General features: G+C 32.5%; 1 protein-coding gene across 2 annotated transcripts in view; it reads right to left on the reverse strand.

The window, feature by feature from the left end:
• The window catches only part of macrod2 (mono-ADP ribosylhydrolase 2), an 865,478-nt gene that overhangs the window by 260,533 nt on the left and 589,622 nt on the right, over nt 1-15,323 (reverse strand). For both annotated transcript variants that reach the window (XM_056470919.1, XM_056470918.1), the window contains exon 7: nt 4,268-4,298. In XM_056470919.1, coding sequence (XP_056326894.1) covers nt 4,268-4,298 — 31 coding nt within the window. The remainder of the gene's footprint in view (nt 1-4,267; nt 4,299-15,323) is intronic.

Raw genomic sequence — 15,323 nt, forward strand, 5'->3', positions numbered from 1 at the left:
ATCAATTAGGCAGTGAAGATCACTGATTTTTAAAGAAATCAGATATTAGACATGGAGATTTTGTAATGGTGTGACAGTTTACCGGAAGCGTTTGGGCTGGCTGACTTAAAATCATAGTAACAATTAAGTAGAGTAGGGCTGGGCAATATTACTAGGCTGTCCACACTACTTATTTAACTTTTTATTGTTTTAATTTCTGTCTTATAAGAATCAAATGGAAATAGAAATAGCTGAAGTAGATTAGAAGACGTTTAGAATTTGTGATAGATGTTTTGTTTTTGTTCTCTTCTGAATTGCATTATGGGACCTTAGTCTTTCCTCCAAAAATGTTTGATCTTTTCTCTCCAAGTACGAGTTTACTGCAATAGCAGTGTGTTCAGAATCATTATTATGCTGAAAAACAAAACTATTACCATTGAGGTACTTTCCAGAAAGAAGGGCATAATAGATTAAGACCTGTCTGTATTTTTAAGAATTCAAGATTTCATCTACACAGACAATATCACCAACACCAATGGCAGAAATAAAGTTACAAACCAATAGAGAACATCCACCATGCTTTAATGAAGATTGCAAGCAATTCTCTTAAACTTCTCATTTCACATGACTTAACAATTACTTTAAAAGAAATAAAACCCTACTCTAACCTTTATTTTCTGGTTGTATTTTAATGAAGATAAATAAATGTATGATCATATACCATCACTAAAACAACAAATGTAGTATTGACTCAGAAATTCTGAGAGTACAGTATAATAATGTCAATCTACAGACTTTTTTTTAAACATAGTTTACCTGTAAAAATATCTGTGCAGCGTAGTACTGCTATACAGCGTTAAGCATATATGAGTATACACCCTACAAATCTCTCATTTAAACTCATATTTAGTATAATATGCTTTACAATATTATTATTGTGCATATACATTAGATTAGTCAGTACTGAAGCCAAATCTGAAGCTTATCTAACAAAATAACTTACAATAACGGTTCAAAAATTAGTAACCTAAATTTATATGTTGGGGAAAATATTAAATTACATTTTCAAAAATAGCAAAAATCAAGAGAAACAAAAATGTATTAAATTTGGTTGAAATTTAGTTTGTATTTTTAAAATGAATTTAAATGTATTATCTTTCCATTTTTAAAGTTGTTCTGTGACTAAATTATTATTTAATAAATATATCGGTTTAATAAATCTGTTTTATTCAAATTCACCAATATATACCAACCCATATTCACTGAGAAAATTATAAAAATATTGATTTTCAAAATGGGGTGTACTCATATATGCTGAGCACTGTACATCAGAGCAACAAAGAAACAAGGATAAATACAAGGAAATGACATCCGTGTTTGTGTTTTTAAAACACGTACCTGTGGTACGAACACCTAAAGCATCATGCAGATAGAAACACCTCAGTGTGCAAGAGCTGAATTTACAGATTTTTGCAACTTTAACATAATACACAGGTGTAAATGTGGCCGTCTTGCTGAGTGTTGATGTAAACAGTCTTTCACATCTAAAGTGAAAGCAATTGTTCATGTATGTTGTCATGTATATTGTCTTAAAGTGAGCAGCAGCCTAATAATACAATTTTATGCTGTTATTGTTAATCAAAGAACTCATACAAACATTCACTGCTCTTGGTTGAAAATGTTATTACCTTTATGAAATGTAGAATGTATTTAAATCTATGTATATCTATATGTGTGTGTGCACCACTGTCTTTCACTTTGCAAACCCCTGCTCCATTTCATTTTATCCTTACTTTTCATGCAGAGGATTGTGTTTTTTGTACCCATGCACCAGAAAAAGTGTTCACTGATCATTTTTACGAATATCAATTGCATTTGTATTAAACAATCACTGAACTGAATCAATAATTGAATCAAGTCAAGAGGTTGCGAATCGATATTGAAGAAAATGCTCACTCTGTGAAATGTTCATGTCATCAATGGTAGCACACGAAAGCTCAAGCGTACGAAATTCATTTTCCTCCTAAATGAGTGTTTACTGTCGTTTAGGCTGAGAAAAAGCAGAAAACGTCAGGTTTGGGAAGTGTTCTAGGTTATTAGCTCTTTGATCATAATATTGGAGTGCTCTTCCTGCGTTCAGAGTAAATGCTTTTTCTCTGTGTGATGATCTGAACAATTATGCAGAGCTAGAAAGGCAGGTTGCAGATTATTTATTGAATCAAACATAATTGAATTCTTTCTGAAGTGCTCAGATCTCAGAGGCTTTTTCTTGTCTGGGAGAATCATGTCTATACACACATTTAGAATATACACTAAAAGTTTGATGTTTTTTAAAGACAATGATACTTTTATTCAGCAAGGATACATTTATTTGATCAAAAGTGACAGTAAAAGTAATAAAGACAGTAAATGCATAATGTTACAAAAACTCACATTAATTCTGTTTTAATGTAAATGCATAAAATAAATGCAGCAGTTTAAACTATTCAGCAGGATTACATACTTTTATAGATATAACAGAAAATTATAATATGTCTTAAGCACCAAACTAGTGTATTAGAAAAATTTCTGTAGGATTGTGTGGCACCAAAGACTGGAGTAATGATACGGAAAGTTTGACAGAATAAATAAATATATTAAATAATTAAGTAATACGAGAATAAATTACATTTAGGATTTATTAAAATAAAAAAGTTTTAAATACATTCTTATTAAGGAACAATCTGATTTTTTTTTACATAATTTAATGACTTCCACTTCCGCTACAGTTACCTCACTTTTAAACATTGTTCATATTATTATTTCCCCCCAATTTTTTTTTTAAGTTTATGTCCTCAAAATGCTCTTGTGAATAACACTTAACCTTTTCATCCAAAGCCTCAGCTGCTAATTTTGTGACTTAATTTTAGTAATTGTAATAACATTGGCTTTAGTTATTAAAATGCTAACCAATGCAGTTATGAGAGACAGTAGAAAAGAAAGGTATGTGTTTCCATAATTAAAACAATTCAATTTGATAGGAAAAGATGGATAGGGAGACAACAATTGGCCATTTTAATTCTATTGCTTAATATGGCTATTTGTTTGGTCAGTGTCTATTTGGGTATTGATTCTTTTACTTTTGTAGGCTGTAAACATTAAAGCCAGTTCAGCAAACAGTTCAGATTGTAATTGGTTTTCCCAATTGATTGTAATTGGCAATTCCCAGTAATTGCACACCATTCAGTCAAGGGTTTCAATACTTCCCAACATATATATATATATACATACACACACACACACACACACACGCACACGCACACGCACACGCACACACATATATATATATATATATATATATATGTGTATATATTTATAGATATAGTTAAAGTCAGATTTATTAGCACCCCTGAATTTTCAGCCCCCGGTTTTTTGTTTTTTTTCCCCATTTACTGTTTAATGAAGAGAAGATTTCTTCAACACATTTCTAAACAAAATAGTTTTAATAACTCATTTCTAATAACTGATTTAATTTATTTTTGCCATAATGACAATAAATACCATTTGACTATACATTTTTCAAGACACTTCTATACAGCTTAAAAAGACATGTAAAGGCTTAGCTGGGTTAATTAGGTTAACTAGGCAGCATAGGGTAATTAGGCAAGTTATTGTTTAACAATGGTTTGTTCTGTAGACTATCGAAAAAAAATAGCTTAAAGGGGCTAATGATTTTGACTTTCTCCAGAAGAAAAAATATTATCAGACACACTGTGAAAATTTCCTTGCTATGTTAAACATCATTTGGGAAACATAAAAAAAAAAAAAGAAAAAAAAATGAAGAAAAAAAAAATCAAATGGAGCCTTTTAGCCTTTTAATTCTGACTTCAACTATATATATATATATATATATATATATATATATATATATATATTTTTTTTTTTTTTTTTTTTAACAAAATCAAATAGACAAAGCATAATACTATAAATGTGCATGCTTCTTTTAAAATGATCAAAAAATAATAAAAACAAAAAAATACTTAACCACATCATGCATACTAAACGCGTCTTTCTAAAAGAAAATGCCAAATTTGAAAATGAAAGATGAAAGTAATGAAGGGAGAATTATAAGACATGAAAAGATTGTGAAGCCAGTTTGTTTATCATTAAACACAGACGCACACACACACACAAACACACAGAATGCACATACTGTAAGCTGCTATCCAAGCCGCACACATTTAGTAAATGCACATGTTCAGAATCACACATGCAAAAGATTCAGAGAATGAATGAACATTTTGCTTACCATAAATTCCTGTTGATATGCATGGAAAGGCCTGTAATAGGATAGAGAAAAAACAAATGTAAGCAAACTCTGAAAGAAAATTCACCCAAAAATCACATATTCTTACTGTTACTGTACAACCATAATAGAACATTGCTTTCATAATTAATAATAACAACAACAATAACAACAAAAATAATAATAATAACTATTATTATTATTATTCATTTTCCTTCAGACTAGTCTCTATTTTAGAGGTTCCCCAGCGGAATGAACTTCTAACTTTTCCAGTATATGTTTTATGTAACGTAAAACTGCCAACTGGCCCAACCAGGACTCGAACCAGCGACCTTCCTGCTGTGAGGCGACAGTGCAAACCACTGATACTACCAAACCAATATAATTCTAAAGATCATTACTGTATATACACATTGAAGATTTTCAAATTTCTGTTCTGTTTTATGTGTTCATGTTTACAGTATGTTTTATGTTTTGCACTCTTGCATAAAAATATGCACCGAGTTCAAAGAAACAAGCGATAAACTCAGCACAACCTTCCATTGCTCAGGCGCGAGTTGTTGCATTTTTCCAATTCCTGCTAAGCTTGCATTTTGATAACATGCATGAATTTCATTACAGCCAACTCTACGAAAGCCTATTGCATGAATGGAGAAATTTGACGTTTAGTGAATGTCAAATGTTTTATTAATAGCCCGTGGGGGAAACTGCTAATGTAGGCTTACACCAAACATCAAATATATATTAAACAGCCTAAAGACACAGGGCGTCGCATTTTTACTGAGAGATGTGTTTGTTTTTTTTGTGGATCTCTAGGCTATACAGGATCGCTTCAGCTTCAAAGGAAAGGATGAAATGGATGGGTTTTTTTTTTTGTTCCTGTTGGGGTAGACAGAGCACTTGTATTCCAAGCAGCGCTTTGACACAACGTGACACGCAGGCATAACAACCATATAAATCAGTTTGAGATAACATATTTTGCCATATATAATAACAATGATCTCCCCACCTGTAGGCTTCGCCACCTGCTTTCAACACAAACCCAGCAAGAAAGATCTATTTCCATTTACTTCTCCTAGCCAGAGACTTCAAAAGCGACGCTCTGCCTGTCATATGGTGATCTAATTAATCCGACAGTTAATTAAGGGACGGTCATATTTCAGTAAGTCAGGACACATACAGTAGCTGGAGGAGAGAAATGCGCATCGGTCTGCAGGAGGCATCCAGAAAATGTGCACAATAATTCAATACTGCTGAAAATGATAATTGATCCAGCCGTGGCCTTTACAATATCCTGGATCTTTCTGAAGGGTAAATGGGGTTTTGGACTGAAGCCACGTGGAGTCTGGGAAGCGTTTGGGTCTGTTATGATGATGATGTTGCAATGGACTGTCTGGGGTAAAGTGAGGTTGCCTTGGTGGAAAACCGAGTATTTGATTCACTCATTCAGAAAGGCTCTGAAAGCATGCGTCCATGACCGAAATGCGACTTCCAGTGGACAGTAACAGCCCTGAAATGAGATAGATTCAGTTCCACGTGAGGTTATTAATTAGCAAATGATATAAATATTACGGGCGTAAACATTAGGTGAGCAGGTTACATTGTTACCGCGTGTTCTAACAACACGCATGACGCGATACGCAGATAAGCAATTTGGCTGTTTGCATCAGACGAAACACGACATAAATTTAATTACAGCCATTCAGAAGCACAGAATATGCATTCACTCACGAAATGGTAAGGCTTATAATCTATTTAATACATATTAACCCTGTTTAATATTAATAAATGTACACGCTAAATCACTCAGATATGTTTAGTTTTAAAGTTCAAATGTTTTATTTTATTATCAAAATCAGAGGTGAACTATTTGCTGCTGCTTTCAGTATATAGCAATAAATGTAATGTAAAATGGCATTCAAACTCACATTGTTAGCATTTAACACTGAATAAAGCCCATGAGGTGTACCTGAGGTGATCATTGTCATAGTTTTCTGTTGCTCACCTGTGAGAAATAGAAGCCGTTTTTCAATATACTAATTCGAGGTGTTGGTTAGGACAAAAACTCCTTTTGATATGGAAAATATTCCTTCTTTCAGGTGCCATTGCTTTTATTTAAAACACGGTTTAAATCACTCGCTCCTGTCCTCAATCTGGCAACACGCACTTGCGTTTGTTTTGATCCATGAGTGCAATACAATACATTTAGAACAGTATTTGCTCATGTTAGTTCATGTAAGTTGATGTTCATGTTAACTTAATAGTAACAAGCGTGAATTTGGGTGTTAATAAAGCATTAGTAAATGTTGAACTATGATTAATAATTGCTGTACTTGTATTGGTCATAATTAGTTCATGTTATGAAAAATAAACTAATGAATCTTATTGTAAAGTATGACCCATTAACTTTTTAGGCTTAAATAACAATATATAACACATTCATATATGTTTAGTTAACATTAATAACAATTAAGTAATGCTTAACAGATGTGCTGCTCACTGTTAATTCATGTTAACTGCATTAAATAACATTAACTAATACACTGGCAACACTTTAGTTTAAGTCACAATTCATGGCATAAACAAACCATTAACTAACACTACCAGCTTAATAAACAACTAATTAGCTGTTCATTAATAGTTAGTAAGGTAGAAGTTGAGTTTAGGTTTTGGGTAAGATTAGGAATGCAGAATAAGATCATACTTTATGATAACTACTAATGAACTACTAATGAACAGTTAATAACTTAATAAAGGGCAGGTACTGCAATAAGCCAGTAGTTAATAGAGTGAATTGTGACAAACTATAGTGTTACCACACACCCTTTTTGTAAAGCGTCACCCATATGACATATACAATTTGACATCTGATGAAAAATAAATAAATAAATGAATAAAATACATTTTACGTTAATAAGCCTTAAATTTAGGTAACATTCCATTTTGGAAAGCATAGTGAAAATACTTTTTTAATAGTCTAAATTAATTTAAAATCTCCTCTCAGAGAGGCTCATTAATCAAGAACCGCTTGAAAACACTAAAGTACACTCTGTTCTGGGCATTTGCTAATGCTTTTTGTGTACAAATCTGGCTTTATTACAAGGCAGTCTTTTTTAATATTACCATTTGTTTCTTTGAAAATCTGGAATGAGAAATAACTTGTGCAAAGTGCAAAAATGCTCCTAATTCTAGAATAAAAAGTGAATAAAGTTTTATAAAAATACCCGGTTCATGTTAGTAAATATATTAACTAATGAAACCCTATTGTAAAAAAAATTGTGACCCATTAACTAATTAGGTTTAGTTAACATATTATTTAACATTCATATATGTTTAGTTGATAACTTAATAATGGGCAGGTACTGTAATAAGGCAGTAGTTAATAGTGTGAATTGTGACAAACTGAAGTGTTACCACACACCCTTTTTGCAAAGTGTCACCCATATGACATATACAATTTGATATCTGATAAAAAAAATGTGAATAAATAAATAAATACATTTTACATGAATAAGCCTAAAATATAGGTAACATTTTTTTTGTTTTTGTAAACGTAGTCAAAATACATTTTTAATGGTCCAAATTAATGAAAAAAACTCCTCTCAGAGAAGCTCATTAATCAAAAACCACTTAAAAATCCTAAAGTACACTCCATTCTGGACATTTGCTGCTGCTTTTTATCTACAAATCTGGCTCTATTACAAGGAAGTCTGTCCTAATATTACCATTTGTTTCTTTGAAAATCTGGAATGAGAAATAACTTGTGCAAAGTGCAAAAATGCTCCTAATTCTAGAACAAAAAGTGAATAAAGTTATACAAAAATAGCTGGTTATTTAGGGGTGTTTATTTATCTCTCCATATTCACTGATAAGTTATATATAATTTTGTGAACAGGTGCATAAGATTTGTTTCGTTTCTTACCAGAGAACAAAAAAATAAATAAAAATATCAGAGCGACTGAGGGAGAAACAGTGCAGCTCTGATATTTATGGCCATCTTTTTTAAAAGATTAAAAACTTACCATACTGTAATAGGTCTGGCTCTGCGGCACTTTGGACCAGATGTATTACTCAAGAGCAGGTTTAGAGCTGCAACAACCATCATTTTTCCATACGACCGCGTTCCACGCACCCCGTTCCACATTCATCATTTTTAGTATATTAATAAACAGTAAAGAGGAGATATTTATTCAAAGCTCTCATTTGTCTCAGCAAAAGCAGCTGAATCTGGGCTTTAGCTTAGCATTCATCACAAAGAAAAAAAAATTATAAATAAATAAAAACAAAGTGTGACCAGGGCGTTAATGCAGCATTATGACAAATGCAAATTTCCCTTATCATTTCCGTTTGCTGGTTCTGTTTAACAATAAGGCGAGTGTTAAAAAGGTGTGAATGGCGGTGTTTGTTGTCGTCGCTCCGACCGCTGTTTAATGACACTCTAAAGGCTGCTAATAAGGCTTTCTTTTAAAAATGTTTGAAGTGCTAAAAGTAGGTATTTTCCATATCAAATGGGCTTTTGTGCCGCGGCAAGAGCTTTAGCACAAAGCAGACTGTAATTGCAATAATGCTTCGCTAACAGAACATTACAGGAAAAAACAACACCGCAAAACAAGGGCGATATAATTTCAGGTGACAGCTGTACAAATCAAAGGCAGTTGAGCTTTTCAATGAGGAACAGATGAGACTCCAGTCGAGCTGTGCTGCTCTGATTATGAACCATAACTTACTGCTACAATAAAAACATGACGGCCGCGCGGCAGATGATGCTGCATTATCCAGAATACGCACATCACCTCGCACCAGACTGTACATCATTACCATCCCTGGTGCTTTTTTGCCATTCTCTTTTTCACACAGAGGAGGGGGGCTTTTGTTTGGCTGTTTATTATTTTACTTGGGTTGTGTCAAAGTAGTGCTTGTCAAGATCAATATTTCAGCAGTCTTTCACCAAAGCTTTGACCTTTGCAGGTGTATGTCTCGCTCGGGCTCAAATTCCCCATGATGAGCAGTGGAGCAGGGCCATTTTTACTGCGCTGCTCAACACAATGTAAGCAACCTCGCTTGGGTCTCCGCGGGGTTTAATACAAACAGACACACAACAGAAGACTAACTGGACAATATGCTCAAATGTCATGCTGGTGATTTCATGGTTACTTCATGACAAAAATCAACATGAAATCATAATTTCTATTTACAGTCAGTTGAAACAGTCACTATCACTTAGGGCTGCACGGTATTGGAAAAATTTGACAGCAATATTTTTGTAGAAATTGGGAAAAAATAAATGGGTGGGCTAATAATTCTGACTTCAACTGACTAATACTTTGCATTATAAGACCTTGATGCTTTTTCCAACATTTTTTAACCTTGAAAAGTGACTTTTGTGAACATTTTAATAGTTTACAGTGATATATTGTCTGGGTTGGTGTTGTATATTATGGTACAAAAACATAATAAACTGCCAGCAGATTTATTTCTCTCTATATATTTTTTCTTATAGATTATATTATTTTAAACTACTAAAATGTCAATACAAGTCACTTTGTTAAACTTTAGAGTTGAATTTTCAATATCAAAAATTGACAGAGCAGAGATCAACATACCATAATGTAATTTGCAACTGTAAATAAATGAAAAACACTTGTTTACCACACAATACATTTTTTGCATATTTTTACAGTGTATACAATTATTTTTTTATAATATTAATATTATATACTATTTATATTATAGTATATTATATACTATATATTATATGCTATATATGAAGCTAAAATGCTTTGTAAAATGATCTACACTGTAAAAACAATAGCTGTTCTCACTAATAAAATTAAGTGCAGCTAACTTATTATTATTATTAAGTTTGTTCACCTTACAATATTTAAACATGTAATCCCAACTTTTTAGCACATTAAGTTGTTAAACTAAATAGACTCAAGTAATCTTGACTTACAATTATATGTATTTACAACCTTTGAGTGGTCATGTGTCAAAAGTGATGAGGGAACTCAGAAAATGGGGGAAGAATTAAAACAAAACTTAATTTTGTAAGCCTTTTACCTTTTATTCATAACGATTTAAAAAAATCAAAGCCAATTCAAATAAATATTAAATAAATAAATTATTGACAGTAGCATTTATTTGAAATCTGAAAATGACAGATTCAGCAGCTGAAAATTTGGTGCATCCCTTATGCACGTGTGTGTGTGTTTTATTTATTTATTTTTGACAATAATTGATTATGCTCATTATTATGATTATAATGATGATGATGATAATGATTTCCATTATCTGTTGACCTCTTGTAATGATTTATGTGTATATTAAACATCTAATCTGTATTGGATTTACCACCCCAAAGGCAAATGTCCACTCGACGTCTTCATTCCCTCTCTACGACTTCCAATTTTAAACTGCAAGCAGAATAATTCCCGCTTGGCCATTAGCAACATGTAAAAAAAATAATACGGTTTTACTTTCAGCCTCTGTACTGGTTGAACACAGAGCCTATTCATCAAGAAAGAACATGCACATCTATAGGTTTCATATGATCACATATTGACCAAGCACTCAATGATGATCAATAATGATAACATTCACGAATACACAACTTGAAAATCCCAAGCAATTACAGTTAAACAGTCTCGGTATTGAGTTGCGTGAGCAATAAAGCACAGCTAGCGCGTCAGACTAATCACATATAGATGACGGAGGGGAAAACAGCAGCCGGTTACACACAACAGAGCAACTGATTTAACTCGACACAGTTACGCCACTACAACCATGACTAGCGGCACATGTTTATAAATATAACACCAGCGCATTTATATCAAACCGCCGCCTTAATTAACAAGGCTGACATTATTACACCTCAGCAGTGACTTATGCTTCTGCGGCTGGATTATTATTTCTGATCTGTCAGTTCATTAGGACCGAATCAGGCTCACGGCCCACTTGCTTTTTGCCTGCTTATTGTGTTTGGGGGTTTTTATCTGCTTGCAATAGCATGTGGAAATTGGTCACAAGGGAAACGATTCCACCGCATTCGCTCTTCTCCAATCAATCATTCCTTCCTGTGTTCTTCAGGTTGTTCATTAGGATTATTATTGTTATTTATAATAGATGCACTTTCTTTTGCTGGAACTCCCGCTAGAGTTAAGAGTTGCGCTTAATTGAATGCACTGCTGTGTGGGTCTGTGTTTACATGTGTCAACCAGCCAAATACAATTTCTGCTTGTTATGTCATAATTCCGAGCGGCCTAGGGACTTTTACAATCTATATCTTTATGTGGGTGATCAGAGAAGGGATCTTGGACTTTGACTAAGCGGCGAAGTGAATGATTGACAAGCCAGTCTTACAGAAACACTAAATAATTGGATTGCTTTAAGAGGATTCATACCTGATAATGATCAGACATACTTCTTAGCCGTATACTTTATGAATACTAAACAGGACTCTTAATAGTGTGGCAAAAATTCTACAGATAAGTCAGCTAAAATAGCAATCGTAGTTTAATATAGATGTCAAAGATAATGCAAATGTTGCTGTCTAACTTTTATAGACTCTAAAATATTTAAATTAAAAGATTAAAAAAACATTCAGTTGTTTATATTGCTTAAAGGTGCAGTAGGTGATCTGCCAAAATGCTAACGTTAGCTTTGAAAACACAGTTCCCATCCCAAGCTACGCTTCCTGAAATCATGAATGCACACCGTAAAGATGACAGTAGACAACCTACTAGATCATGTCATTCGCCATGTTAGAAAACTTTATAGTACTTTATAATACTGCAATTCTGACTGGTAAACTCTATTATATCTTGCAAATTTTCAGTTGTGTTGCAAGATAAACTTGTTATAATGTGCAATATTTCATGCATGCATAGTTCGCTGGTCTCACTCTCTCACGCACTTTGTCCTAAAGCAACTACTGTATGCTTAGTGGTTGACCGACGAGGTGCAGGAACTAAACTTATTACTAAGGCATACTTTAATGCTATTTCATATGGAATACTCAAAGTAGCATGGTAAACAATATAGGGAGAGCGTCACAAAAATGAACCAATGTGAATATAAAACCAACTTCACTAAGCCCATTTGTAAATCAACAAAATCTACATAAGCTTTGTGTGACTGAAATAGTTTTAAAACATAACATTACCTGTTTGAAATAAATACTTCAGCCATGGTGTCATCCTTCCTCCAGCGTGCAAAAGTAACTCTAATAGTGATTCAGGATTTTAAAAAGTTTTGATTCAGCATTTGTTTTTACCGCTGTCAGTCTCTCATGTGCACACGCAAACCTGTCTGCATGAACAGTGGTGCGCAAATGTACAAATCTACATCTGTTGACAAACAGTTTGGGCTACTTATTAGAATTATGGGAATTGTTGGCCCGACATATTTTAATTGGACAAACATTTTTTAGTCTTATGCTTTACCCAGATTAAAAAAATACATATAAATACTTTTAATTATTTACGTTAATAAATACTACTGGAATGCGAAGAGACTTTTAATCAACACAACAAAAAATGTTTTTAAAGACAAATCACCTACTGTACCTTTAACTACATTAGTTGTAGTTGTACACTGAAAAAAAGATTCATTGGGGTTACTAAATAGTTTTAGGTGCTCACAAACAATTTATTAGGGTGGATTTTAAACAAACAAATGAAATTTAGTAATGTTCAACTAAATTTGTTTGTTTAAATTCAGCATATATATATATATGTATATATATATATATATATATGTATATATATATATATATATATATATATATATATATATATATATATATATATATATATATATATATATATATATATATATATATTGTGTGCAACCACTTGCCCTTTTTTGTGTAGAATTTTTTGTTTATATTAAATTGTAATTTAAATGTATGTTTATATTGAATTTTAATTGTAATTTATGTTTATATTTATTGATTTTCTTATTGGTTGAATGTATTTTTTTAATAACTTACACCACAAACGTGATTAAAAATTTGTATGAGTATGAAATATATTTAAGGCAGCAAGTCAACTTGAGAAATCATTTACAGTAAATGATCTACAGTAATACTGAACAATTCTTCTGTGGCATGCTAATCTTAATCTCCACATTTGGAAAACAAATGTTGATTAACAGTTCTATATTTCAACAGAAACTGTCCATAGCTCGTGATTCAGAGGCCTTTTATGTTTATTTATACGTTGGAATTGTATTACGAGACCTTGATCTCTGTCCAACAGCTTTTAATGTTTCAAGCATTTGAAGTTTTATTGCAATTTTTAGTATTTGAAATGTTATATTGTCTGGGTTAATCATGTAAATAACAGAGCTGCAGAGTTAGATTTATTTCTTAGATGGACAATTAAACAATTATTTTTTCATGAACATCGACAAAGGACTAATAATAAAAATTGCACAAATACATTGCTGATTTTAATTCTCTCAGACAAAGAAATTAATATTCAGAAATCAGACCTTATTTGAAAGTGTTTTAAAGACAAATCTAATTCAACAAAAATGTACTAGTTGTGTGAGTAGTTGACCATCATGACCCATAAAGAATCAATCAGAGGCCTGATGCTCTTACACTCTAAAAGCTTGATCTCTAACCCCACACCAGCATGTCTTGCTCTGATTTTTAAGTGAACCCAAATGACCCGGATTAACTAGTTCAGATGTGTTTGATTACAGATGGAACTAAACCAGTACAGATGAACCACTGATACAAGCCCCCAAGAGTGCCTTTATTTGCACGCATACCTTCAGGTCATCCATCTAATGAAGGAAATCACCAGAAATCTCAAAGCAGATCTTAAGCCCCTTTATTTAAGTGTATCCATTAAGGTAACAATGTTATTCGGCCAGGACACTCACTCCATGACTCAAACTACATCCAAAAATAACTTATTTCCCATACTTTATAGTCTGTAAAAACAATATGTGAGCCAATTAGTTAATCATATAAAACAGTAGGCAAGAAGTACCTGAATGACCTACAGATGCTGGGAAAGATTGTGCAGCCAATTGTGCAGCAAACCTGTCAACAAAAAATAACTGCAAAGCTAACTGATTCCATCACTAAACAGAGATCCACAAAGGTCATAACCATCAACATTGTTCAGGACTGTACCTATTACAATCAAGGCAAACTATTGATATGATATTACGTGAACTGTATGACATTGAAAAAGCTAGATGTGTCAGTTAGCAGAAGGTATTTTCACTATACTTACTGGAGACCAGCTGGACATCACTAAGTAACCAAAACTACTTTGGCACACCTAACCGATGACAACTGGCATCTGCACTCATTCACTTTATTCAAGTTAAAAAACAATAGATAATGCAAATAAAAGTTAATAAAAACTAGAGGATTGGTTTCATTAAACTAGATCATGTTGCATTTATTTCAACATTCACATTTACAGTTAAATCATATATTAAATTGTGAGATTAATTTAGATTACTCAAAGAGCATGATTTTGATTGTAACCAAATAAATATACGTGTACATTTGAAGTCAGAATTATTGTCCCCCTGTGGAATTGTAATTCTTAAGTTTTTTCCCCCAATTTCCGTTTAGTGAAGAGACAATTTTTTCTCAACACATTTCCAACTCATTATCAACTCATTTCAAATAACTGATTTCTTTTGTCTTTGCCATGAAAACAGTACATAACATTTTACTAGATATTTTTGAAGATACTAGTATTCAGTTTCAAAAGCAATTTAAAAGCCTAATTAGCTTAATTGGTTTAACTAGGTAATTAAGTTCTGTTGATAATTTAACCTAAAAATGGTATTAAAATAATTAAAAGCCACTTTTATTCTAGCCGAAATAATACGAATAAGACTTTATTGAGAAGAAAAAATATTATATTTATACATATTAGAGTTGTCAATCAATTTGAAAAATTAAATAAATAAATTTAATAAAATAAAATTATCAAAAATGCAAGACAATCCAGTTTATGGGCTCTATTTTAATGTTCTAGGCGTAAAGTCTAAAGCGCATGGCACAAAAGCATTAAGGGCGTGTCCG

This window comes from Danio aesculapii, chromosome 13 (assembly GCF_903798145.1).
Source record: "Danio aesculapii chromosome 13, fDanAes4.1, whole genome shotgun sequence".
Classification (NCBI taxonomy): Eukaryota; Metazoa; Chordata; class Actinopteri; order Cypriniformes; family Danionidae; genus Danio; species Danio aesculapii.